At 38.0% G+C, this 27,980-nt stretch overlaps 4 protein-coding genes across 20 annotated transcripts in view; 2 read left to right on the top strand and 2 right to left on the bottom strand.

Moving 5' to 3' along the window:
* Positions 1–4,301, top strand: part of LOC114517416 (neuropeptide Y receptor type 6-like) — a 38,156-nt gene extending 33,855 nt beyond the window's left edge. For 13 of the 14 annotated variants that reach the window (XM_028537124.1, XM_028537121.1, XM_028537128.1 and 10 more), the window contains 2 exons: positions 1,625–2,359; positions 3,418–4,301. In XM_028537124.1, coding sequence (XP_028392925.1) covers positions 1,725–2,359; positions 3,418–4,207 — 1,425 coding nt within the window. In that variant the 5' untranslated portion in view covers positions 1,625–1,724 and the 3' untranslated portion in view covers positions 4,208–4,301. Of the gene's footprint in view, positions 1–1,624; positions 2,360–3,417 lie in introns of those variants that run through there. The other variant, XM_028537135.1, reaches the window with a different exon arrangement.
* A 370-nt stretch (positions 4,302–4,671) lies between these two features.
* LOC114517418 (neuropeptide Y receptor type 6-like) lies at positions 4,672–10,416 on the bottom strand. Of its 4 annotated transcripts, XM_028537139.1 has the most exons (4): positions 9,757–10,240; positions 8,242–8,372; positions 5,623–6,207; positions 4,672–5,469 (listed from the first exon to the last, which is right to left on the bottom strand). In XM_028537139.1, the coding sequence occupies exons 3-4, from the start codon at positions 6,204–6,206 to the stop codon at positions 5,103–5,105; spliced, it is 951 nt and encodes a 316-aa protein (XP_028392940.1). In that variant the 5' UTR covers position 6,207; positions 8,242–8,372; positions 9,757–10,240; the 3' UTR covers positions 4,672–5,102. The 4 variants fall into 4 exon arrangements, with proteins under 4 accessions (XP_028392940.1, XP_028392937.1, XP_028392941.1 ...); XM_028537136.1 differs by lacking the exons at positions 8,242–8,372; positions 9,757–10,240 and adding an exon at positions 10,289–10,416; XM_028537140.1 differs by lacking the exon at positions 8,242–8,372.
* A 1,317-nt stretch (positions 10,417–11,733) lies between these two features.
* Positions 11,734–16,798, bottom strand: LOC114517415. The gene is made up of 2 exons (XM_028537120.1): positions 16,010–16,798; positions 11,734–13,029 (listed from the first exon to the last, which is right to left on the bottom strand). The coding sequence occupies exons 1-2, from the start codon at positions 16,609–16,611 to the stop codon at positions 11,898–11,900; spliced, it is 1,734 nt and encodes a 577-aa protein (XP_028392921.1). The 5' UTR covers positions 16,612–16,798; the 3' UTR covers positions 11,734–11,897.
* A 5,494-nt stretch (positions 16,799–22,292) lies between these two features.
* On the top strand, positions 22,293–27,899 carry LOC114517580 (regucalcin-like). The gene is made up of 13 exons (XM_028537366.1): positions 22,293–22,529; positions 22,945–22,981; positions 23,223–23,296; positions 23,436–23,469; positions 23,884–23,927; positions 24,333–24,351; positions 24,486–24,541; positions 24,675–24,722; positions 25,282–25,352; positions 25,775–25,859; positions 26,101–26,166; positions 26,239–26,360; positions 26,717–27,899. Exons 1-13 carry the CDS (start codon positions 22,362–22,364, stop codon positions 26,823–26,825), a joined length of 933 nt encoding a protein of 310 aa, XP_028393167.1. The 5' UTR covers positions 22,293–22,361; the 3' UTR covers positions 26,826–27,899.
* Positions 27,900–27,980: the final 81 nt, after the last annotated feature.

The following is a 27,980-nucleotide window of genomic DNA, read 5'->3' on the forward strand; positions in this document are numbered from 1 at the left end:
ACATCTAAAAGGCTACCCTTGATTTTAGCCTTGTTCTAGAGTGAAAAGTGCAAGTCAATATAAAGACACTCCTAATGTCGACATTATCTTGATAAAAGATAACAGACTTCATTCAACGCCCTGTATAGAAGCCAATATTTATTTACTGTGATATGTGATAAGGTTTTGAAGTATATACACAAAGAATACTGAATACCTTGTGGTAAAGTATTCGGCAAGTTATTAAACTTTAATCCAAATTGACAGTGGACAAATAAACAAAGCATTAGAATTCATTTGTCACAATTTTTTTCATGGTAACACAATACACTTTTAAAAGAGTACTTCACATGTCACAACCATTTCAGTTTAACAGAATACACTTTGGATTAATACCAGGGTGAATGAAAGCTTTCAGGTAAAAATATGCGGTAGAAAGTAATTGTGTTAGTATAAAAAGATAGTCAACTCTTATATTAGAAGCGATGCCGGTGAAAGATTACGGGAATCATGCATAAGATCGTGTTGCTTACAACGCTTAGTCATCTCAGTGAATATATACCTTCGTTGGAATGCAATACAGAATTAGTGAATAGTGAAATTATAGCGCATGCCAAGCAGAATTTAAACTCACTGGAAACAGTTCCCTAAAATAATTGACCATTTGATTGGATTTTAAAAGATGAAATTTCTGGTGAAATTAGACGAATGCATGTATTCATAAAACTCTGCATGTTACAATTTATGGATACATTGCGATACAATTTATAGAAACTAGATATATAATTGTAAATCCTGCGTCAGGTTAGGTTGATGATGATATTCGAGTTGTGATGGCATCATTTTACAATAGGTATCAAATTAGATTGCTTGCATTGAAATTTCACCAGTTGTGTAAAACCGAACGAAATAATTGCCGGCGATTGAAGTTGTTGAAGATTAAATAATTCATCACATGCCCTCGCCTCCCGCTAGTGAATCGCAATAAAAATATTTTTATAAAGGTTGATTGCGCACAGAAATTGATTAGGATACATCGCATCAATTATACATTATAGCATGATTATAGTCGCTTGCATGTCGAGATAGCCGTGTCTAGTCGCTGATGTGCGTGCCCGCTTGATTTGACAATTTTCATTTAAAAATTTATATTAGTAATTTTTTGTGTAAATATTCTAAGAAAACGTGTAGACTCCCTAATCAAAATATCGATAAAAATATACTTTTGCTCTAATTGTAGTAGAATGTATATGTCGGGAGGAAAATATTCAAATTTTCAACGATTTTATATTTACGTTCTGTTTAGAATTCATGCATTCATGTACGAGGCTATATGCATGCATAAGGCTTGCAAAATGTGTTTAATATATTTATAGGCCGAAAAACGCGAAACAAAATTAAAATTTAATGTCATTACGTGTGTGTATTTAACCTATCACATTTAAAGGCTTGAGAAATTAAAGTTTTCGTGTATCTAACGCTTTTTTTCTTGTAAATTGCTTGGAAACCGTGCAGGTATGCTTTTTATGCGATGTGCAATTCTCCATATTGCGGATTCTAATGATAATTTTTCTTCGGTCGTTCTCAAGGGGAATTTGAGGTTGCCATAACTTAAAGTGCAAACCTTTGTTTATCTAACCTATAGAGAGCTCAAAGATTTGCCTAGAGGGATCTGCTCAACTAGATCGAGTGCTTGTTGAAATTTGAAGAGGGTTGCATTTGCCGTTCGTCGCATCTCTAGAAAGATGTCGAACTTTTCCAGCACAAGCGGCATAACTCTCGAACCGAGCGAGACCACGAAAATTATTAACATCTTCAACTATCTTCTTTACACATTAATCCTCGTGCTTGGCGTTCCTGGAAATATTCTAGTGGTCTGGTCGCTTCTCTCTGTTCGAAAGGAGAAAGTAAATAAAAGTTACAAGATACTCGTGATAAATCTGGCCATCAGCGACATTGTAGTGGTTCTGGCTACGTGTCCATTTCAAATAGCCGAGTTGATCTTACTAACTTTTCCATTCGGCCGTGCGATGTGCTCTATCCTGTGGCCTCTGCAAACAGCAAGTTACGGCGCTGGGGTGTATAATATGGTCTCCCTAAATGTCCACAGATATTACGTGATATCCTACCCCACAAGCAGCCGAGCGCTTGGAAGGATTACGTGTTTTGCTGTTGCGCTGTGCTGGATGGTGCCAACGCTTATTACAGCGTTACCTTACGCGATAAATCTTCAATACACGCCTGAGGAGTCGTTATGTGAAGAAACTTGGGGTGATCATACTGCTCATAGCTACACAATCTACCTCTTTTCTGTGCAATACATCCTACCTCTGTTTGTTATTGCCACATTGAACCTGTTGACAATACGACGACTTAAAAGGTATTGTGTTTTTTTTTCTATATATATACCAACTTAGAGATTAGATCGATATTTTTTTTATCTTTTTTTGTCCTGTTGTAATATTGTAGTTTGACGTGTTTTTTGTTTTGGCACAAAACTTCATCGATTTACTATGTTCTGTACTATGGCAAAGCACTTATCCGTTTTCCGTTACAACCAGCCGAATTGTTTTCTCGTTATCAAATTCTCAATTCATTATGCTTTCTGCTTTTTAAATTTCTTTTTAATTGATAATTGTTGCTACCGCGAAGGTAAACCGTATATTGGTTTGTTTGATGCACGATCTTTTTAGATATCTGTTGACGGCAATCTTTCGTGCAAAAGATTTTAATGGTTTTTACTGTTTGATTTGCGCCTAAGCACTGACTAATGTCTTTTTAATTAACTGTTGTTTATCCATAAATCATTAGTCTGGAGGTACACCGCAAAGCTTTTGGTCCGCAAACCCCCGGGGTACGTGTGCAATACGTGATGTACTTCCAATCTAATAGTATTGTTGCTCCACATGCAAACTTGCAAAAGTATCGCGATAGTATTCTGGTTTTTGTCAGGCTGCATTCAGACTTGTTGCCCAGGGAATATGTATGATACGGAGCGCGTTGTACTACTACCTTTAAACGTAGGGTCCATTCTTTAAAAATCGCGGTAAACAGAACGCCAGGTCTGAACGCACCAACACTTATATTTCTTAATAATTTCCTGTTTTTCCTCGTAATGATTGGGTGGTAACAAGGAGCGATTTTGTTTTGAACTAATATGCGAATTTTGGCATTTTCCAGACTAGGGCAATCAGAATGCTTAAATTTGCAATACTTTATGTGAAATGGCAAATAACTATGTACCTTTTATCCTGAGGTAGTCAATATTTATGCATTCTGATTGAGTCAATGAAAATGTAAACAAATTTGCTGATTGGTTAAAAACGAAGTCCTTTCTTGTTGTCGGCGATTCATTGCTCCGTTGTTGTGTGCTTTTTGCTTCGCACAACAACCACAACAACTTATCTATTGACAGTTTCGTGTCTTTGAAACTTCTAGACGTTACATGTTCAGGGTGAACTGCGCCCGTCTCTCAGACGACAACCTTCAGGCACACAAAAGAATAGTGAAAATGCTTCTTTTTATCATCGTCATTTTCGCATTGTTTGGTCTACCAGGACAGATCATGTGGTTACTGCCGGCGATCACAGAAATCAAAGACGACTCCGATTATTTATCGATACGTTCACTCGTTGACATTTTCAACTTCATGTACTGCGTCCTGAATCCTGTGCTGTTTTTCACCTACAATAAAGAATGTTTTGACAGACTAAAGAAATTTCTAGCTTCGCTGTTCTCCTGCTGCGTTAAATATCACTGGGAGATTTCGTCGCCGATCGGAACGAGTCGCCACGACGCGGTGACGAATCTGCTGCCCGCATCGCGGACATCTTATAGTCAGGACACGAGCGGGAGCGACGCCCCGCGGGCTGATTCAAGATACGCGCCCGCGCTACCAAAATGCTTACTGGCGAAACTTGATGAAGGCTCCTCGAAGGGGACCGCTGATAAAGTCGATAAACAGGTGCCCGATGCGCTTTATTCGTCGCTTACCGGACTTTATACCCCGGTTGTTAGTTGCCATGGTAGTAGTGACGTTGAAAAGCGAACAAAAAGCTCGTCCCAGATTGTTAAAGTGGCTGGTGACGAGGAGATATTTCGGGGAAGTTTTGTGGAGTTGTTGAGAACTAGAAATATTACCAATGACTTGATGAAGTGTTTGGAGCAGTCGCCAGAGACGGCCATTGTTGAAGAAGGCGTGCTTGAGACTGGACATCATGTATTATAATTGCTTACATGAAGTATAGTTTAAATATTCAAAATATCATAATTTGTAAATAATTTAAAAATCAATATACATTTATGACTGATTATCTAAGAAGATTTCGAATCAATCACTCACCAACTCGTCTAGAACCGACGACTAGTTATGATTGGAAGGATTAGTTGTAAACGATTTTCATCCTGGCGTATGTGATAGAATGAACATGCGTGAAAATTATCCTAAGCGAAAAAACCATTGAACTAAATAGATATTTGGTTACCTCCCTCTCCACGAGATTGAACACGTGCGGTTTAATACGCCATAACACGCGTTATTTAAAGGTAGCCTCACTATCTATTCAAGTTCAATGGAACATAAACATGTGACATCAGCACTTGTTTCCATCCGTCAGAATGACAATCGAGTACAACTGATCGTATCGTGATCGATCTTTAATGATGAAAAAATCTTCGTCAGCCTTCAATGAAATTTATTGGTGTTCTATCTATTGTCATTTATGGTATTAATGGTCCTTGTTCAACATCGCCCAAGCAAATGTTCCTCTTGAAACATCTCTTTTTCGCTTCAATAGTTTGTCTTCCAGCCGCGTTAGTAGCCAGTCCACCAGGCTCTCCCTTTGAAAGGGAGTGGGGACTAAGGAAGGTATAGTAAAGTCTAAAGTTACATATGAATGTGTTGGTGGTTGTAATTGAATGACGTCAACTGGTGTTTCTACAGGAATGTTTGTTCGAGATTTGCCTCACAAAACTCGTTGATAGGTTCACAAAATTAATATGGACCATACTTGCGGCTTAGAGAATACATTTTAGAACTCAATGACAATATGACGAAAGTTTCCGAGCTTTCCCGAGGCGTCTACGAGCACATCCGACTTCGAACCGTAGGGAACAGCATCATTCTACACCGCAGACAATATATCTGCCGTTCCTGAACCAGTCCTAACTCGATACCTTGTCGAATGTGATGATTTCTGTTTGAATCTTAGTAAGTATCCAAGCTTTCCAAACGAATATTCGCCGTTGTATACAAAAAATATGAGAGGGTTCAGCGCCGAATTCGCAAACACAAATAACTCGGATACTTCTAGTATTCTGTACCATTTTTCCCCACCATCCGAGAAGGTGACCGCTATCCACGCCAGTTGCCCTGGAAACCAAAAAACAGCAAATACTACCACGATGCAAATGAGCATGCGCACGACGTTGTTGTGACGTTCCAGGATGACGTCATTGATGATTGCGCAATTCTCTCGATAGCGGTCATGCCTGTAAATGTGAGATTCATGATTGTGAAACCCATATACTTGCATATCACAGTCAGACGGGCTCTATTTGGTTTTACGTGTCTTTGAAAGCACATAAATAACAGCATTGTTGTTATAGTGGAATGGTTAAAGCACAATCTACATTCTTACTGACCTCTTTAATTCCACCACAGCGCGCCCGTTACACCAGGTTATAACAGCCAGAGGACCGATATATTGTATCACTGTTAAATAAACTGTGAAACAACGCTTGAAAACGTCCGGCCAAGACTCCAGGCATCTTTCATTTTGGTATTTCAATGCTATTCCAAGTGGAATTGCAGCTAAAACGATCGGTAGAAACCACAGACTGAACACAGTTAAAAACAACGTCAAGTTGTGGCCTTCCTGCGGCTCCTCGGTGGGACGAACTATCATGAAATATCTCTGACAGCTCAGTGTCACGACGGTAAATATCGCTGTCATGGCGGCCGTCGTTTGAAAAGGCATCAGTAGCTTACACAGAGCAGCGCCGAATGGAAACTGTGGCGCGTGAAGCTTCTCCACGAAGGTGAAAGGAATTGAGGAAACTACGAACACAATATCAGTCGCGGCGAGGTTGAACATCAAGCAAATATAGAGCCGTGATGAACGACGGAAATGGTGCTTTAACGCAATAATGAGCGCCACATTACCAACGACAGACACAATCAAAATCAACCATGAAATTGTCGCCGTGAAAACGTGGGTGCTGTTCATCCTATATAAAAGAGAAAATTGATAGATTGTTTTAATAAAACATCACAGTTTCCTTGTGTGAAGATACTTCACATGAAGTCAAATTGTCATTGTACAAAACAAGCTGAAATTAAAGATATCCAATGGACCGTTTAATAAATTATACCTTGCTGTATAATAATAATTACTGAATACCTGAATGCGATTTGACGTTTTGGAAAAACGAAAAGATCTTTCGTGAAGTTTCCTCATGCATGCGCTACATCATATATCAAAACCGCGCGTTCAATCGTGAGTGCTCTAACCTGATTTCGTTTGAAATCTATGACTGTGGTTTTCGTCTATTTGTAGTTACCTTTGTTATCTACACCTCCAATCTATCGTGTTATTCGCATTTCAAAACAAAGGGCCCATGCTGTGTCGTTACGATATTGCACTTTATTAAAAACCATTTCATGCATGTTTACTTTTCCACCGTTATATATACCTACGTAAGTTAATCATAATATCCATGAATAAATTGATATGTTTTCAGCACAAATAACTGTAGGAAGATATATATACGTGCATGCACACAGTTCATTATAATATAAAGTGAGGCCACTTTTGTTTTCAAAAACCTCACTCGTGTTTCAAGTAGCTACAGGCATAATTTTCATATACAAAGATATGATCATTATTAAAACTATATAGGAGGAGATTTGCGTGTCTACTTTAGTATATGTTTGCTCGCAATGTTTGAGTAACATCCCATTTATACCAGCTGTTTTGGCAACGTATATATATATTTGGCGTCTATGGAAGATACATTATATGATTTGATATTATGAAAAGATATTACAGCTAGAAATATTATCTATGGCTACAGCAGAGCATTAAATATTTATATCTCCGATTAAATATCTTCAATCTTATATTTTTTCCGCTGTTTAAAAATGCATGGAATACAGCGGTTCTTAACTTAATGTTTGAAATGCGTGTTCGTATATACAGATTAATATCTCTAATGAACATTGATTGAGAGGGAACTCGTCTCCTATATATTGATGTATAGCCACAGAATGTTCACAATATCACACTTCCTATAACTGCAAATACGCTTTTCTAAAAATAACTTTTCAATTATATATATATACTTTACTTTACCTATCATTAAAATTTAAACCATACTCCAATAATAATCTACCGCGCGCATACAAGTCCGATGTCAGCTTCGCATGAAGCATTGAGCGCGTTGGAAGTTAGAGATAAGCCATATGCGTGTGTTTCCATAATTCATTGATCAACTCCTCATGCACGCAAATTCAGATGCTTTTTTACGTCGCGGGGTTACGAGCTATATATAATATTAGGCCCTCCTAATTTAATTGTATTTCATTTCGTCAAAACAAGCCAAGACAGACCCAACTGATTACAATATTGAATTGTTAATCCTGTTAGTTTTGTTACAAGACCATCGAAAAAATATCACGCCGCTTTTTTATTGCCGAAAGCCGGTTCATCTGCCTCGAAATTTTACACAATTTGAAATCTACAAAGTTAATTTTTTCGTATACTGTATATACTTTAAATAAAACATTACTTCTTCTTTATGATATAGATGCATATATTTAACTTCTGAACCTGCATGCATGGGTATAAACTTCTGGTAGCATATCACAACTTGGGTTTTGATTAGATGATCCAAGCGGGCAGGACTAAGGTGTAGGCGTGTAGCTACAAAAAACAGCGACGGCGGTATATTTAGAACTGGTCTAAATGATGCCAATCATATAAGGGCAATCAGCAAACTTTATAATCTCGTGAATAAAACAGTCTTAAACTAAAGATTCCAAACACATATAACATCACACGCTGCATGAGTTTTGTGAAAATTGAAATAGCAATAAAAAATAGAGTTTTAAGGTCTAGCTAGTGCCCCTTTTCAATCGATACAAACTGTACTATACCTATATAGTAATCTATATAGAGTTACCATGCCTCATTCATTGCACATCTGACGCGTTAATTGGGATTGGAAATCTCGTAGCTATATATAGAGGATGTATATAATTACCTATTTACATCGTAGTGGGTCTCGAGGTAAACTGCTCTCTCAATAGGTCTAGCGAAGACCAACCTTCGTGGGCGATATCTTGAGGGCGTATCACTCTGAAAATCTTTTACTGAACCTTGTCTGAGAAATCACTAAATAAAGAGGCGTCAAAAATCCACGTAAAATCCCGACAAAATCCCTAAAGATTACCAGATATAAAGTTACCAGTAAAATTCGCAATGAAAACCGTAATTTCTCCTATCAGAGATACCTATCACGAAACTAATCTGTCTTAAGATCAAAACGGATGATCAAAATATCGTAAGCGTCTTTGGAGCGGTGCATGGCTGAGATGATCCAGTGTTAATATGACAGGAGGACGATAGAACCCTAAAAACACTTCTTTAACAATTGACAAGTAATGATAAATAGAATTAGGTCTTCAACCTCTTCTCCTTCGTGTACAGCTAATTCGATTAAGTTGAGTTTAATGTTAAGTTTGCCCTCCCAAGCCCCTCGAATTTGGTTCTTAAATGATGATGGTGTATACTCAGGCTTGAAAACAAAGCTTTAATTGTTTTCAACCAAGCAAATTTCCTGCGGCCTGATGAAAAGCAGAAAGCAATCCGATTTCTCGCGTCGAACTATTTTCGCAGATCATCCACATAATCGGATTTCAGATTTCGTTTCGCATCGCTCGATGAGCAAGCTTATGATGAGAGTACCAACGTATGTGGAAGACGCACTGCAGATATAGTATTTTTTTCTCAAAAAGGAAGTTTTTATGGGTTTTAAACGGCAATGGAAACGAATATTTTATATATATTTAGCTTATAGAGTATAAGTATACACTGCATGGCTTCTTTCATTCCTCTTTATATAAATATACTCGCATTAAAAGGCCCACAAAATTCTCGTATAAGATTTTAATCTTTGTAAATGCATTGTCTGTGGTTGTATGACGTTGCACTTTTGAAAGCTTATCTACCGTTTATTTATATATTTGCGATGAACAAACACATCTTCGTTTACAAATAGGATGTTGGCCTTCATGACAGATATTCCGTGCAGATTTGATGCTCAAAATTCCTGGCTGTATTGTACAATAATCTGTACACCGCTCCAATGAAAACAGACAGTCACTTGAGTTGCATAATTCGCATGCATTCAATGATAATTTCCCTCTTGTCGGAAAGTGGTGAACAGTGATTCAGTTTCAAGCCGTGAAAGAATGCGATATATTGGCTAACAGTTTCTATTTCAAAAATATGTGGCCATTTCCTTATCGATATTGATTCAAAAAGGTATCCCCAAGAATCTAAATAGACGATCTTTCTCAGTTTCTGTCTGAAAATTTTCGATACAAGACAGACAGCCTATATTGTATTTGTTTTTTTAAGGCACCCTGTTAATACTTTGGAAAATTGATCCTATATATAGCTATCATGCATACACATTGTCTGAATCAACGGTTTCATTCAGTCGTTAAAAGCACGACTATATTTTGTACGGTATTTTATATTCTAAAAAACTCACAAGTGAAGTGTTATTCCAACTGTGATCTCATCAAATACAACCAGCTATATAAATATTTGTTTGCACTTCTTTCGGCCAAACCCTTCGAGTCCCGTTCGCGTTCAACTTGTAGCAGTCACTGCTTCGACACACATCTAAAACTGTTTCACTTCCGATCTAACAGCCATCGATTATAAACAGGAAGAAATTAGATCTCTCTACAGCACAATCATAATATTTTGAACTGAAGAAATTTGCATGTTAGCTTGTTACGTCTTTGTCTACAATTCACGCGACGTTGAACGTCAAGCGTACACCGCTGTGTTAAATTGTTTTTCAGATGTTCCCAAGCTTGAAATTCTGCCCTGGATTACGCTGGCTGCTTTTGCAAGTGGAGACATAAAAGTTTTCAAACACACGCGTGTATTTATCGCCTACAAGTAATATAATTGCAGCGAGAATAAGGATTAAGTGTCTGAATACAATACTTGTTAGTTACCTTGGTCAATTGAAAAAATGCAATTGTAATACAACACAAGATAGTTTGAACTACCTGCTGAGGCTTCGGAACCAATTCTCGCTACTGCTTATATACATCTCCCTTGCAATGGAAAGTGAAATACTTTCAATTCTTTATCGGGATCTGTTTACATTCCCCAAGTATCAGGATTGAAAGTTGAGTTGTTTCTCTCATGTAAACGTTGGGTCTCAGTACTCATTTGCATTTTAAATTTTTCAGTCCACTCATGCTGTTAAACAGATTTGTGAGGGTGCCTTGCTGTTTACATATATTGTCGAGTGATTTAAAGTATGGTGATCGCTGTGCGCTCAGGATTTTGCATAGCTAAATTCTATGTTTATTAGAACTTGCTGTGAAAAGTACTTAAGTGAAACTTCTTGGTGTTAAACACGTTTTATTAATTCATTTAAATATATTTCTAGTTGAATACGTGTTCCAAATCCCTCCTGCCATGACAGGAAGTTCAGTGGCTGCAATCTTATTGTGATATTTCACACCGTTGCGCTAAGATGCTCATTGAACTGCGGGTAATTCAAACGTGCGAATGACACTTCAATCAACGATACTATTTCTCGAGTTATCGCGAAGTTGCGTGTCAAAACAAGTGGTTGAAGTTGTGACTGTGTTTTAGTTAACGCCGCGTATATAGTTAACCATATGAATGAACTGGGAACTAGAAAATGAGGCTTGCAAGTTACTAATGGTTATAAGTCATTTTCACGTATGTGAAATAGTACGCATTTAAATTTGTCTTAATTCACTCTTCATTCAGTCTTCACCCTTCAAATCTGACATTGTTGACTGTAGACACATAGCAGTATTCTAATACATCAACCACAATGACATCTTCACGACAGCAATACGATAAAATGGAAACCATGTCATATGTGCACAGCTTTGGAATTCTCATGTCAACACCCAACAAGCTAGAGTTGCAGTTCAGTTTCCAAGTAATTACATGTGTGTATTATAGCTACAGCGATAGCATTCCATCCTGACTGAAAACCCTATTAAAACATCTCAATACGTAATTTCACCTATTTATCATCTCTTTGTTACACATGTACGGTCTGTAATTAAAAACGGAAACATGCATCCATAACCCGGACACACGTGGCGCTAATTTCTTGCTAAAACAGTCTTTGCATAATCACTCTACGACTACAGACCCGTTTTCGTAGCAACCGTATCGACTTAATTCCTTTTGTCTGTTTCTTATAAACAGCATATCGCGTGCATGCATATGTTTGGTTTATTTACCTTTCGGTCGAGTATACATGCTTCATGGAAAACCATGTTTTTAATTCAGTTAGTAATGGAAGCCTTTCGCAATTTGAATTGCCAAATTAAATTAGAATACAATTTTGCAAAACACAGACATTCAGTGTAACTGAGAATATGCCACCGCGACTTGCAACTTTCCAATCACCTCAACTTCATTTGTCCTTTCGAAGTCTTCTTGGCAATAATTTCTTGGCAATGATTAATATGTTACAAAATTATCCCATCCAAATTGGCGAACTATTCTGATGTTTAATATCTCATGTCGCAACAGCCTGTAATTAATTGGCTGCAGTATCAGTTTCGTTCGACCTCAGAGAGTAACTGATTTAATTTGATGTCTGTCATATATTAATATCACTCAGATTAAAACAGTCTCCGGAGTAGCGTCAAGATATTTTCTCAAAACGTCTTTCTTCATAGTTTTCATTACTTCTAGGAAATCTCGCATCACGCCATTTCCGGCTTCTACCTCACGAAGTTTCTCGAGTTCGTTTCCTCGAAAGCAGTCGCTCTGCGTTTCTGGGATGCGAGGAGTAAACGAGTCGCGTTTGTTAAATATTGAAAACGACAAACGCTTATGGCTATGTCGTCGAGGCTCGGTGTGTTTTGGTTTGGAAAAAATGGTAGATTTTCTGTTCGACAAGTTTTCACGAATGGTTGATGGGATGACTGGAAGATGATCATTCCTTTGTATTAGGACAGACAGAGTCTTGCGTGATCTTGGCGTTAAACCATGTGTTTGCATCGGCTCAACGTTTCGAATATTATGCGAAAAATTGCCTTTTCTGGCAAGAAAAATAATGTCTGACCTCGGCGCTGCACCAAGAGACATACATCTTTGCCTTCTTCTCTCTCGGTCAAACTTTGTGACAGTCCTTCGAGAAAAATCCACGTTTTGCGCAGAAGGAATAGAAACTCTTTTTGGCAATTCGGCCAGGACTGATAACCGTTTCTTTTCCGACAGTATTTTCCCATTCAATCTCAAGTTCACATTCGTCTCCATTAATTTTTCCCTCTGGGTTTCGGTGATGCCCTCGCATTTCAGGATCGCCGGCAGCGAGGGTCGTTTAACTGATCTTCCTAGAGGGACGCGTCTCAAGTTCCCGGGTAGCGAGCCTCGTCTTTGTACGAAGTCACGCGACTCTCGTCTGGTGGTGTAGCCAAACTCGCAAGCTATCGTGGGATTGATGGAACTCGACGAGGTCATTCTTCGCAGGAATGAAAAATTCTTATGACATCGGGTGAAATAAGCGAATATCAATGGATTCATGAAACAGTTTGTAAAAACGAATAGATAGCTGATGTCAAGGCCATAGTTTAAGATGAACTCATTATCCTGATAAAACTCCAAGAGGAATTGCATTATTTGACCGGGCAACCAAAAAAAGGCGAATACAGACATAATAACCGTCAACATCTTTACGGTATTTTGATGATGCTCGATAGACAGAGCAGAAATCATCGAAGTCCTTCTGTGGTATTGAAGATATCTGCAAGAACGTTAGAACGATGTTAAATGCGATATAAGAACATTCTAAACTGCACTATTTATATAGGCAACAATCCGGGGTTCTCAAGGCCTGGATAAAGATATCTGTATTATAAAGGAATCTCTTTCAATCAGATATAGACTTTAGACTGCATACTTGATAAAAACATTTAATCAAAACCAGGCTTGCTAGCGTATTTACAATGCAAAGATATGTAGCTACGAATCTGTTGCATTTTCCCACGGTAACATCAGTCTCTAGACTTCGAATGGGTTTGACAATGAAGCAACACCTTCCAATAAATCATTCTTTGCCAAACATTCGGTTAATTAAACGCCGGCCTTCGAGCAAATTCACCGCACTAATTTGGCCTTAGATTTTTTCACATATAAGAAGCTCATTGCCTGCCTTATTTGTCGTCTCTAATTAAGTGTTCATCTTTAGTAATAATCTGTACATTCCAATCTAGAAAATTAATTCCTATATTAAATGCCTACTCTGTAGTGGGCTTATCGAACAAGTAAAATGTCTGTTCCTGTCTCTAGAACAAGGGCCCCTTTCTCCCTGTCCCGCAATCCGCGCTCACGTTTTTTGTGTTTTGTAAGATTATCTGGAGTAAGATAGATTTTGTAACAGGCTTCGTTCCCACACTGTTTTTTGATTAGGAATTATAACCTTGTTTAAGATCATCCACGTTTCTTTCACCGTAGTATGACTTGTAAAAAAAAACAAATCCTAATCCCCTCTTGCTAAACCCGTCCTTAATTTAAAATATACCCCACAACCCAACTCTTAAGTAGATAAAATATTTGAGACATTTTCACTCCTGGGTAAAAGGGCGCTGGCGGGTGATGATTTTTGGGAAAACGGCAATTTAGGTTGATTTATCGAAAAGCTTATTTTGGACTTTATCTTTCTGTGAAAAATGAGACGATTTTCCTCACTGCAAACGTGTTCACAGCTATACGAAAATCCTGAAAAACATTGCGTGCTCACGAATGGTAGGTTAATCGATGTACTTTAGCCTCTGTGACCCAGCATGCAGTATTAATGCAGTTATCTGATTAGTGTGAACATGATGTTCGTGTAGACCACAAGTTGACTACAGCTTTATAAAAGGAATGCTACTCAATTTCTACTCAATCAAACGTCCTAAGTTTGGCGATATCTCTCTAGTGGCAGGCCTGTTTTCGATGCAATAAAGTGGGTTTCGAGAGAACAGTTAGAAGGACCGCCTTATGGCACTCGAACGAAAATAGATTACTCGCAAAACATGCATGAATCTTTTTATAAACAAACAATGAGTTTTTAAACACTCGACAAGCTTCTCATGCCAGCCATATTAGTTGTCTACGAAGGGATCGTTAGCCGGAAAGATAAAAATACCAATCTAACGAGTTAACATCATCGGCACATCAACCTAATTTTGATCACATTTCTTGTCTCCTGACATACGCAGTCCTTACTGACATACACTGTGCTGATGATGATAATGTTTGTATTAGAACCATTGTTCATATCCTGATAGCCAAATAGACGTACGAATAGCCCACGCATCATTTCTAGGTGTCAATTAAGATGATACGATTTGCAATCAGTTTTTCATCATGCAGCAAGGATGGAAATTAAAAAACCAAATTGCAAAATTCCTTGAATAACATTGTCACTATTTTATAATCAAATTTCCAAAAAAAACGCCACTAAATTTTTCGAATGCATCTTAATCTCACGTTAAAATAATGTACAAACTAGTCCAGAAAACAAAAAGTCGTGCTTCATTTGATATTTACACGCTTTCTGTCATATTTACTGCTCGCTCTTCCACGAATTTGAAAACGCTTTAGACAAGGGAAGAATGTTTCCTGAAATCTTTTCCCTCTAGTAATATAACCATCAATCAAAAATCATTAACTATATACGCGTTTATTTAGGAGCATGACAAAAATAAGATATGATGTCCATATACCCATTTTTTGTATTTTTTTTTGTACGAGAAACGTGCGGTAAACATTCCCCCTTCTAAAACAACACGCACATGCAGGTCTGTAGCTATCTAAAATCGTTCTTTTGAAATTCAAAACATAAGCCCAACGGACATCTTTAAAATATCAAATTGTTATCACCAATCGATAAATTACAGTAAGTCAGTAATCCTCTTTTCCATCATGCGCTGACTATATGCGTCCATAATTGCATGCACGAGCAAAACATCAAATAATAGCCGTTGTTTTAATCTGAGCAGCCTGGGGTGTCTCACAGTATTTCACGGTGTCATTCATTTGTAAACATATTGCATTCCGCGGGAATAATGAAATATTTGGAAAGCGCGCACCCTGTCGTGCGGTGCGCAACAAAAATAATACAAAACGGCGCTTTTATTTGTCCAAAACTGCTTAATTGATGTTTAGACGTAATTGTAATCCCTTTAGGCGCGCAACAAGAAGACATATTTGACGAGCTTTTTTTACGGGAGATTCTATAATCGCTTTATAATCATGTACAGACAAAAACTGAATTCAGAGGCCGAACATAATTCGTTGCTCCCAGCAAGCCAATACTGACCTTATCGGACCGTTCGATTTATCCAATGATCTTAGGGTCGGTATATAGAACCAGTCGAAGCCAATTCGTATCAGTTCATCTGTTCAACAGTGATTTTGCAAAAGTACTAGATGCATGTTTTCCACGCCTTGCGAGCATGTTTCGAAATTGAACATGATGTTTATTATTCATTTTCGACTAAAAGAAACGCTTGCCATTGGCCGTTATTCACTTATTTTTCACGCTAGGGACAACCAGGAAAAGTGGCGACTTTTTGTTTACGTTCATTTCACACAAACACAAAAAACAATGAGGCCAGTGTTTGAAAAAATTAACAAGCAGCGAATGTTCCATAAGTTTCTATTTAAAATATCCTATTACATTCTTCGGAGAAAAAGTACGATAAATCAAAACGAGAATAGAAAAAACGAGAACTTACCTTTTTAACTCGAGAATAGCATTCACGTTGCACCAGACGATCAGAACCAATGGAAGCACGTATTGAAGTATGAAGAGATATATTGTAAAACCTAGCTTTATTTGGGCCTGTCTGGACACAGGCATCCACTCTTCAAAGCAAAACGACGCGTTATCGTCAAACTTCAACACGAAGGAATATGGCAGTCCAGCCAACAGCACTGGCAGAAGCCAAATCGAGGCGAGCATCGCCAAAAAACGACGTTTAGACAGTTTGCCGTTGAATGGTTTCACTACAAGCCTATAGCGTTGGTAGCTGAGTGCGCCCACTGTGAATATTGACGCCATTCCACAAACGGTCTGAAAGGGCCATAAGAGCTTGCACATCGTCGCACCGAATGGAAACGTTGGCGCCTCGAGCCGTTGAACGATGTCAAAGGGAATGCTGGAAGCTGCGAGAAGTATGTCGCATATCGCCAAATTGAGGATTAAATAGGAGTAGTTTCGTACGGCCTGATATGGTAGTTGTGCATGAACCACAATCAATAACACGATGTTCCCGAAAAGACTTAGAAACAATATGAAGCCCATAGCCGTTATTAGCCCTATTTCAAGAGCCTCCATGAATTACGCTGATGATGATATAACCGTATAACTTCACACCGATTTGAGTTAATCAGTTGTGTTCCTCCACAACCATAGACACCTTCGCACCACGCAAATCACGCTATTGGGAGAACGCAATTCACGCTGGTAACATTCAGAACTCGAACACAAAATACCCTCGCTGTTCGCATGTCGGCCAACACCGTTGCCGTTAAGTGCATGTGTATGACACAAGTCAATCTTCCGCAGTTGATAAATATAATCTACACCTTGACTTTCTCAAATTTACGACCTGTTTAGGCAATCGCGTAATTAATTCAGTCCCGTAGACCAATATTCTAGCAGCTTTTGATAACGGGCGATGATTGATCGTCACCTCTAATCACGCGTGTAACGCGATTGTTTGTCTTTAGGAAAACAAATTGGGATCCCATCGCAGGGCGCCGTGGCGCGCAAGGCGGTATTCACAATAAGATAATGGGAAAATAGAGTGAAACCCAGTGGCTACGAATTGTGCGAAATTAATTTGTTTCGAAACTGTGCTGTTTGTCTGCGTGCGTTGATGATGTTTGTTTGTTTACACGCTACCACAGTTTCTACCTCTCCCCATCAGAGAGCCTAAGTTAATATTTATCAAAAGTCAGTCAAGTTTCAATGAATTATGCCCTGAATGATTCCATAGACTGTGCATGTAGTTCATTACGTCACTGTACCAAACCGAGACAGCTTGTTTATACATAAATATTTATTCGAAATTTCCATTCGAGCATTTAACGAAATCGTTTTCATGCCAAAAGGGGAACTTCGTTAATTGAAACTGGAAGCGATTCACATTCCAGTGCACTAGCAAGTCACTGCCAGATTCGGTTAAAACAATTTCCTCCCACGAGATTTTGTTGATTGATGGATCTTAGTGGATCCACGATTGTTTCATTTTTTTAAAAAAACTATGATCAGAATTTTGGCTTGATTTTATCGAGCAATGCTGTGTGCCGTTGACTTTGAAAAATATGAGAGGGGATACCCTATTTGACCAAGCTTGGGGCGATGTGCTTGGTCCTTTTATATAACCCACCATCTGTCATAGCCATCTGTTGTATGATTCCATGACACAATTCAGCGATACCAAAGGATTCAGTCCTTATACAGTTAATATATGTGGATTGACTCTATTACTCTGGAATTTTCCCAGGATCAGTTTTAGATTTTCTCACTTCAGTTGGACACTTTCCAACATTATACATACAGGCATTTTTGGCTGGGTATAGGCTTTCTAATGACTCAATAGAGTTCGGTGAACTGATGTTGTTATTACTGGCCTAACTTGGTCCTATTATACTTACTGCTTTGCAATGTTTTATTCCGTGCTTCATTCTCAAACTTTATCAATATCTGTTGATCATTACAGTTTAGTATTGCTAGTCTGAAAATGCCCGATTTAGTCATTGAAGTCTGACTCAGTGTGCCAGGCTGGCTGAGTGCTGACAATTCTAATAATATCCTGAGTAGTCTAGTACTTACTGCTTTGCAATCTGCTTTACGAAATCTCATTTTGTTTTCAGTCACTTTAGACATTTCAGTTTTCGCCTGTATGGGAATAATCCAATACACCACAATGGTACTAATCTTCCTGATTGAGTGGTGATTACAAGACTCGCCAATCCATATAGTACACACTTCTTCGCGATCAAGGTAGCTTTCTCGATGCTAAACCCCGTATTGCTTAATGCTTATCAGTTCTTTATCTATCTTCAGCATTTTTGAAAATCCAGTTTGTATCACTGGGCGTAAGAGTCGTTGATGATTTAATCGACAGTTACAATAAGGTTATCAGAATGGGAAGAGAGTGTAAATGTTTGAATTTTGTCATATCGCAAGGGCAACAGAAGGCGGCTTTTTTCAAAACCGATTGCTGGAAAATGTTGTGAATTTGCAGAATTTTTCCTTGCTTCATTTTAACGATCGCATATTGATGTCCTAAAGTCTGAGATGGTTTCTAAAAATGGATTAAGGAAACGCCTCTTTCTCAAGGCCTCCGGCAACTCTATACTCTCTAAATATTAGACAAAGTCTTCTCAGAGGACTGCAATCTGACATTTCTGTCTCTACGTGCGCACGTTAACGTTCTCACGCGAAATGCGGATACCGACGCCCGTTTTATGACAGACGTTGCTGCAGTATGATATTTTGAACTTTGTTTCTTCCGTATGAACATGACGTCAAAAGGATAAAGGAAACAATAACGTTTCGCTGTTGTTGACAAAATGAATTTACTGATAACTGTGAATAAGTTCCGGGTGATTGAAATACTCGAAAAAAGTTTCCGTTCGTTGTGTTGTATAGGGAAAAATAGTTATCTTGTTATCAAAATGGATGTCCTGTAGTGAAAATAAAGTGTATTATCACAAAGTGCATGGTAGGGTGTATTCCTATCATAGGGACTTGAAACACTTAAGGAAATATCGAGAACAAGACGCCAGACTAGTTTTTGACGCAAAGATGTCATCAGATTTGTCGAAGTTGAGCAAAACAGTATTTCATGCATGACAACATGAGTCACCGTCAATCCAGATGATGACGTGAATATGGTAATGATCTAGTATTGACGTTCATGTACTCAACCACAGTGAGTCAGTGATATACCGGGCAAAGATATCATGTTTTCACTGTGAATCCAAAGCCTGGTTTCCATATGACGCCGACCTCGGCAAAGTATATTATTGTCGGTGATTATTGATGAGTGAAACCTTTTGTCTTTCTAAAATTTCTTGTCTTTCTTACAGACAATGAGTCGGCTACAGGTCTGCGACATATGGAAACCAGGTTTAACATTAGTTCGATGATAGTAAAAGTAAGTGTGACTTGATGAGACTCTTCCGAAATGAATTAAATTTGTTTACCTAAAGACAACGAGTAGCTACAATCACAAGTAACGGAAACAAACATGGCAGGTCACTGAGCGAGGATGATGAATTACAATGTTTTTCAATGTATTGTAGTAAACGTAACAACTAGCAACAATAAAAAAAGGATTAAAACCATGTATTAATAATATGTAAATGTAATATAGAGGGTAAAAGACTCTGCAAATGTTGAGCACAGTAAGGCACTATGAAATTACCATTCAATGATCAGTTGGACTAAGTGAATTCGATGGAATTAATTTCTCAAAAACTCCCAACTTGCACGACCCTAAAACATGAATATTTTTCGGAAAAATTTGATCGCTGTTGTAAAGCCTTTCCTTGTATGGACTTGGACACAGGATAATCTGTTGGAGTTCATATAATATGCTCATGCATATAAGATGTCATCTTGAAACGGTATCATAAAAAATATTCTTTCCACACTTGCAAATCAACCTGCACGTAATTCTATTGTTTTCGCTATTGTTTTTGACGCATTTGGTCAACTCTAGAATCTACCCACGGGATTTGTTTAGGTAGATTTTGTAGGTATTGAAAGATTGTGAAGATTTTTATGTCAAATGCCGAAAAAAATATCTGTCAATTCTTGCATTAATCGTTTGCTGTTCAATAACATTGCTTCACCAGTGGTCCGGGATAGTTTCCGTAATTCCTGTTGTAGTTTTTCTTGTTATGACTTAAAATAACCGAAAAATGTGATTTAAAATCCAGGTTTTATCCCCAAACATAGATATGTGATAAATCTTGTGGAAGAGTTGTAGTTCATGCGTCCTTGTAGATAGTGTGGGCGAGTTGCAGACGTCATTAAAATCAGTCAATCCTCAATTATTCCTAATAATTAGAAATAAGCTGATAAAGGGGCATCGGCTTCGCCTTCGGGGAATTGTATTGACAAAGCAATGCTATATTACTGCGCAGTGATGAAACGTCATTTAACACGCTTTTGCACAGGCACTAAACCAAAAATTAAGCTACTGATATGGGGTACACTTGTTGATTCGAGACTGTCTGAGTCCCCATTCGATCAAGAGGGTCATATTTCTGGGTCATGAAAACGGATTTGGTCACAACTGATGCGATTTCAATGCACTTGAATTGCCTTTAGATTACTTTGACGTCACAATGCAAAGTGCAAACATTTTCATCATAACAAAAATCTCTTATAAATTGGGTTTATACGGATATATGCGAGCATCAAATTATAACAACGCGATGCTTTTCAGATTGCTCAGAATAGCGAATGGTCTAAATCAGTATCTTTCCATTATACGGAAAAAACGGTCGTTACGTGCACAATTAGTCGTATTTGCCATTTTCCGGCCAATTCAACAATGGCCGTATTTGCCATTTTCCGGCGAATATGACCATGGTCGTATTTGCTATTTTCCGGCGAATATGACCATGGTCGTATTTGCCATTTTCCGGCGAATATGACCATGGTCGTATTTGCCATTTTTCGGCGAAAATGACCATGGTCGTATTTGCCATTTTCCGGCGAATATGACCATGGTCGTATTTGCCATTTTTCGGCGAATATGACCATGGTCGTATTTGCCATTTTTCGGCGAATATGACCATGGTCGTATTTGCCATTTTCCGGCGAATATGACCATGGTCGTATTTGCCATTTTCCGGCGAATATGACCATGGTCGTATTTGCCATTTTTCGGCGAATATGACCATGGTCGTATTTGCCATTTTCCGGCGAATATGACCATGGTCGTATTTGCCATTTTCCGGCGAATATGACCATGGTCGTATTTGCCATTTTCCGGCGAATACGACCATGGTCGTATTTGCCATTTTCCGGCAAATATGACCATGGTCGTATTTGCCATTTTCCGGCGAATATGACCATGGTCGTATTTGCCATTTTCCGGCGAATATGACCATGGTCGTATTTGCCATTTTCCGGCGAATACGACCATGGTCGTATTTGTCATTTTCCGGCGAATACGACCATGGTCGTATTTGCCATTTTCCGGCGAATATGACCATGGTCGTATTTGCCATTTTCCGGCGAATATGACCATGGTCGTATTTGCCATTTTCCGGCGAATATGACCATGGTCGTATTTGCCATTTTTCGGCGAATATGACCATGGTCGTATCCATTTTCCGGCGAATATGACCATGGTCGTATCCATTTTCCGGCGAATATGACCATGGTCGTATTTGCCATTTTCCGGCGAATATGACCATGGTCGTATTTGCCATTTTCCGGCGAATATGACCATGGTCGTATTTGCCATTTTCCGGCGAATATGACCATGGTCGTATTTGCCATTTTCCGGCGAATACGACCATGGTCGTCATAGCTAATTTTAATTGCAATAGTATAGAACCGGGTATAGTAGATTATACAATTGGTTCTATTTGGAAATTGGTAATTTAAAGATGGATGAGATGTAGGGGGTCTGACGAATCCGTCTCAAAAGAGTGAATTCGAATATATGACAAATATATGGTCAGTGAATTCGAATATATTGAATATATGGTCAGTGAATTCGAATACATGGTCAGTGAATTCGAATATATGACAAATCGAATATATGAATATCAGCCATCGCACTTAACTATCTTCCGCTTTCCTTAAACGTTTCATTTTTTTTATTTAGGCGGGGGAAGAAATCAATTTAAGCGATTTATCTTTCTTGTTCCTCTTGGTTTCCTCAGAGACTGCACGCTGGCCAGCGAGCTCACTGACGCATGCTAGCTTTTTCTGAGCTCGTGAGTAACTGAAGCGCGAAAAGAGGGAGGGCGCGGGCGAGACGCTTGCGGGCTGCGCTTTCTTCTTTCTCCACTCTCCAGTGATTTCAGAGAATTATATTTTGGGAAATTATGGCGAAAATCGAGTGCGTTTTCGATGCTAGTGGTTATAAAGTTGGTCTAGGAGAGGGCCCGCATTGGGATGACAAGAACCAAAGACTCCTTTGGGTGGATATTTTCGATAGAACCGATGAAACGAAGGGAAAAACTCTACATATTTCTGACCCTGCGACCGGAACTGTAAGGAGATACAGTGCACTTCTCAGCAAATATTTGCTCGTTTTATCTTATTTAATGCAACTAGTAACTAGTATAGCCTGGTTTCCATATGACGCCGCCGTCGTCGTCAAAGTATTATTGTCGGTGATTTTTAATGAGTGAAATATTTTGTCTTTCTGAAATCATTTTCTCCTTGGATGATTACAGACAATGAGTCGGCTACAGGTCTTCTACAGCTATTTAAATTGTCTCTGCTGATCCTAAATCCAGATAAATATTAATAAGCTAATAAAAATAACTAGTTTGATAGACTGAGGTTGACCTTCAGAGGCTGACCCCACCCTGATACCTGAAATGGTAAGATTTCAACCCCCCCCCCTCTTGAAGGAGGATAATTAAAAAGAAACAAACCATTTAGAAGCTATATCATTCTTAGGACCAAGCCATCAAATTTGATGTACCAGTGACTTCAGGTATACATGTCTTGTTGTGCATATCTTTTTTCCTTTCAAACAGTCGTACAATGGTTAATGGACCATGTGCAACTTTTGATTTAAGTGATAAAAAGGGGATTTATTAAAAGAAATGCTGAACTTAATAAAACTGCCAAGTTTGGCTTCAAAATATTGCAGACATGGCATTATAGCTAGCAAAATGTAGTAGAATGATAAAAAATGGGTTAATTGGTGTGTTTTGTTCTTATGTTTCTATCAGTTGTTCCTCGTAAGAACAAACCTACGTCAGTTGCTGTTACTTTCCAGAGAAACTTTGCTTTTGTTGACCTAGAGGTACGAAACTAAAATTCTGAATCCTAATGCAGTAATAACCATGTTCATTATCATTGATCCATACTAATTACTGTATATGTAAGAATTGGTTTGGGTACTATCAAGTCCATTTCATATATGTTCAATAATTTTCTTTTAGACAGGAAAACTTGAAATTGTCAAGACAGTGGATGGTAAGATTACATTTGAAAATACTTATTGTTGTTTTATTCATGATTATTCACGAGAAAAGTAGAGATACATATAATATGACATGAGATAATACAGAAAGACAAAAAAGTCATATGAGTGACATGACACATGCCCAATACTTCATACAATACTTAATATTATTACTACTAGTGGTCTCATTATATATAGTTCAATATTGTGAACACTTCTGTGTCCACTGGTACATTGTGGAGTACTACGGTAGAGGGTGCCTTGCTATTTATTAGAAGTTGCCATTCACAGATATACCACTGCTGCTCTGGTTGAAAACCCTCTCCAACCAAAAAAAGTAAAAATTTGGACATGTACCAGCTATTTTTTATCCTTTCACCTTCATTTGATATATGCATTTTATCATTTTCTCTTTTTATATGCAGATGACAAACCAGGAAATAGATTCAATGATGGAAAATGTGATGCGGTAAGAAACAGATAGTGATTGCTGTATTCAATACTTATAGACCTCTGGAGGATAACGTCCTTAGGGGCTTCCATCATTGAGTGAGGAGTTGAATTTTGATCTAAGCAAGAAGCCAGGTGATCTAGCGCTCATATTTTAAGATATATTAAGACATTTTGACCACGAAATGGACTCTTATTTGACAACTGGGCCGAGTGCTTCCCTGTTATTCAGATCACCTGGATCTCGAGCATCACCACAGCTAGAAAAAGCTTCCTAAAATAAGTAAAACTGTGAAGTTTGGTTGTAGAGTGTTGCATGAGGTAGACACTGTAGGTAATCAATATTTATATTATCCCTAGCTCAGCAAATAATCATTTTCAACTATATGTTCACCAACCAAATTGTTTCTTTTTTAATTCCTAGGCTGGCCGATACTGGGCAGGTATGCAATAGTCCAACCTTTTTGGATCTGACAAAATCATGTCAATATCAGAGTTTTAAGCAATGTTTATTTAATGCACAAAGCAATTTTAAATGAATGCCTACGTGTTAATATACTGTTGTCTATCAATTTAGGAACTTTGGGTCCAGAGCCAGTGCCATTACAACTAATGCCATATCAAGGTTCACTGGTGTGTACTTGAAGATTTACTTACAAAAAGACTTTATATAATTGGGTCATGTCCTTTTGTCTTTAAAAACATCTTAAACAAGAATAACAAGCCCTGAAAGATCGCGGAAGATAAAATGTTTTATATTTTTTAGTTTTGTTGGGATGTTGGTGCTTCGGGCGTGTCACAATGGAATAAAGGGGTATTGGAAATAAAAATTCCTAAGACTTAAAAAACCAACAACAGACAACAATGGTCGTTTTCACACTGGAGACGTGAGACGCATGATGCGTCTGCAATATTTTTTGTCTGGTTATTTGTCTTCAGTATAAAGACGGACAACAGACAAATAATACGCCCAGACGATTAATGTTCAGTTTTTCGTCTTAGAGACGCATAACCAACGGTAGTTCGTCTGGACGGATAATGCGTCTGTTGTCCGTCTTTATATTGAAGATGAATTACCAGACAAAATATATTGAAGACGCATTATGCTTCTCTAGCGTGAAAACGGCCAATTTCGAAAAGTATAATCAAAACATACAGTGTGTAAGTCATCATATATTGACGTCATGACTCCATCACAATATGCACAAAATATGATACAAGTTAGTCCATAATAATGATCCTGAATCACTATAACTCTGTTACAAGATGTTTCCTGTATCTCAAAACTGTAATCTGTGGAGTAATTTTTTATTAGAATTTCTACAATCTTTGTACATTCTTTATGCTGACCACTTGTTTTTACTGTTGTGTAGATTTCCTTATCGAATGGATTAGGTTGGTCAACGGACAATAAAACCATGTATCATATAGACACATATGAAAGGTACATATCACTAGGAGAGGTGGGGAATGGGATGGGGTAGTACCCAGGGTTTTGTCTTCGTTGTTACGAGGTTCTAAAGTATGAAGTTGTAGGGGACATATACAGTAGGGGATTACTCGTGGCATTTGGAAAATAAGGTGTTATTTTGGGGGGATATTTTGAAAACATCAAGTGATACCGAGGATGATTCTGGGAGGTATTCGGTGATAATATGAACCATTTAACCTTGTCAGCAATCCTAAACTATGTGGAAAACTGACCCACAGAAAACGCTTAGTAGATCAGTTTCAAAATCAACCCACCTCATCAGATCCAACTCACAAGCCCATGATTTTTTAAGATCGCCAACAACAGGGGTTTGTTCTGAGCAGTTGGCCAAGGAAACAAAAGCACTCATTTATTTCACTTCGTTATCTTTTCAGGAAAGTGTTTGCGTTTGACTTTGATCTTGCGGCTGGTTCCGTTGCAAATAGAAGAGCTGCCATCGATGTCGACGAAAAATTCGGGGTATGTTAAAACGTTGCACCATGTTATTTTTCTATCATAGTTTTTTTTTCGTGCACCAAAAATGTCTTTTCTGACAATTATCTGGGGTGTAGTACAAGAAATGTTGTGTTCATTTACGCTCGTCTGATGCTAGGCAAAGTAAATTACTTAGTTACGATGCGTTGTCAACTAAATGGCTGAAAAGTGGAATTCACAAAAATCACCTGGAGACAAAGAGTTATTATCATTGTTAAATTTGTAGTGGCCAGACGGACTTTGTGTTGACAACGAGGATAAAGTATGGGTTGCTATGTATGATGGAGGACAGGTAGGGATAGTGACAGTTTCTGGTCTCTCTTTAGAAGTTTATTTACCAATTTTGTGCCCATCTTTTCTTAAGGTGGTACGCTACGATCCTATGAATGGCTCTGTCATTAGTTCCGTAAAACTCCCAGTTTCCAAAATAACGTCGTGTTGTTGGGGAGGAAAGAATTTCGACGAACTTTTTGTCACAAGTGCCAGGTACGAGAGTTGGTAGTGGTGGATAGGTGTTAATGAGTGTGGTTGAGAGGTGATTAAGGTGTATGTAGGAGCTAGTGAATGAAAGGTGATTAAGGTGTATGTAGGAGTGAATGAAAGGTGATTAAGGTGTATGTAGGTGTACATGTAGGAGTGAATGAAAGGTGATTAAGGTGTATGTAGGTGTACATGTAGGAGTGAATGAAAGGTGATTAAGGTGTATGTAGGTGTACATGTAGGAGTGAATGAAAGGTGATTAGAATGGATGAAGTTGCACTTGGGGTGATGAAAATAATGCGAATTTATGTGCATTTGGGAAGGCCCTGATAAGATATAGCTACAATTTTGTATTTCTTCAGAGAGTATTTGAGCGAGGAAAAGGCGAAAGAGGAGCCTTTAGCTGGGTCTGTTTTTAAAGTCACAAACTTGGGATGCAAAGGGATGCGTGCACATGAATATGATGGATGAAGCGCGTGATTTATGGATATAACTACACGATAAACGTGGATAATCGTGGTGATTTATGGATATAATTACATGATGAACGTGGATAATCGTGGTGATTTATGGATATTCTAAAATGAAAAGAGATAATTTATGAATACGAATCAATTTGATGAATAAATACATGATTTATGAATATGACAACTGGATGGATGCACATGGGCGAAGCTTTTAAAGTTGCTCAAGGGTCTGTCTATGGCTAGGTATGACATTTTTTTCAAAAATTTTATCAGAATTAGATATTATCGTAGTATATTTTTAAAAATTCAAAGGGATTTTAAATTCTATTTGATAATTTTAATCGTTTCGACACGAGAAATTTTGAATTAAAATATGGGTACAGTATTTAGGAATATTTAGGAAAAGTTTAGGAATATTTAGGAATTTTCTTATGCAAGTACAAAAACTGTGCTGTTAGATTTGTGTAATGTGATGGTCAATAATCGCGCTATATTTGCAATGGTCTTTTTGGTTCATGCGCCTGTCGTTGGCTCGTCGCAACTGGTCGTCGGTCGCCGTGAGGTCGGGGGTTGTCCCGACGTTTTCCCGAGGTTGTCAATGCGTACGTGAAATTTTGTACAGACAGTTTTGTTCTAGCTATCCATCAACGTAGAACAGAGGGTAAAATGAGAAATACTTAAAGCTCTAACTCCAAAGCAAAATGACAAAGCAAAAATTGCCAATAACATTATCCATATGTAGTCCTACGTCTATGTTTTTCTGACGATTTTTTTGGTCCAACCAATCAAAACCTCAATTTAATAAGAGCTTGTTTGAATTAGAATAATAATATTGATTTAAATAATTTACTACATTTTATTCCTAATTTCATACAGTACATTTAATAAAGCAATTTTTATATTAAATTTCTGTGTTGTGTCCACGCCATGGCACGCGTAGCCAATCAGGTGATTGTCTGGCCGTGACGTAACGCTAGGATTTCGAACCAACTTATGAACCAGGTCTTCATTTTAATTTCCCTGCGAGATTGCTGACGATGCACGATGATAAATGTAGAAACTAAATGAAAATGTTAAATCTAATTAAAAATTTTCGTTGAAAGCACTTCGTTTTGTGGGTAATTATTTTAATCGCCGTTTAGTATAACAATTCATAAAT

The sequence above is a fragment of the Dendronephthya gigantea genome, unplaced genomic scaffold (assembly GCF_004324835.1).
Source record: "Dendronephthya gigantea isolate DGI-Jeju-01 unplaced genomic scaffold, DenGig_1.0 000009F, whole genome shotgun sequence".
Lineage (NCBI taxonomy): Eukaryota > Metazoa > Cnidaria > Anthozoa > Malacalcyonacea > Nephtheidae > Dendronephthya > Dendronephthya gigantea.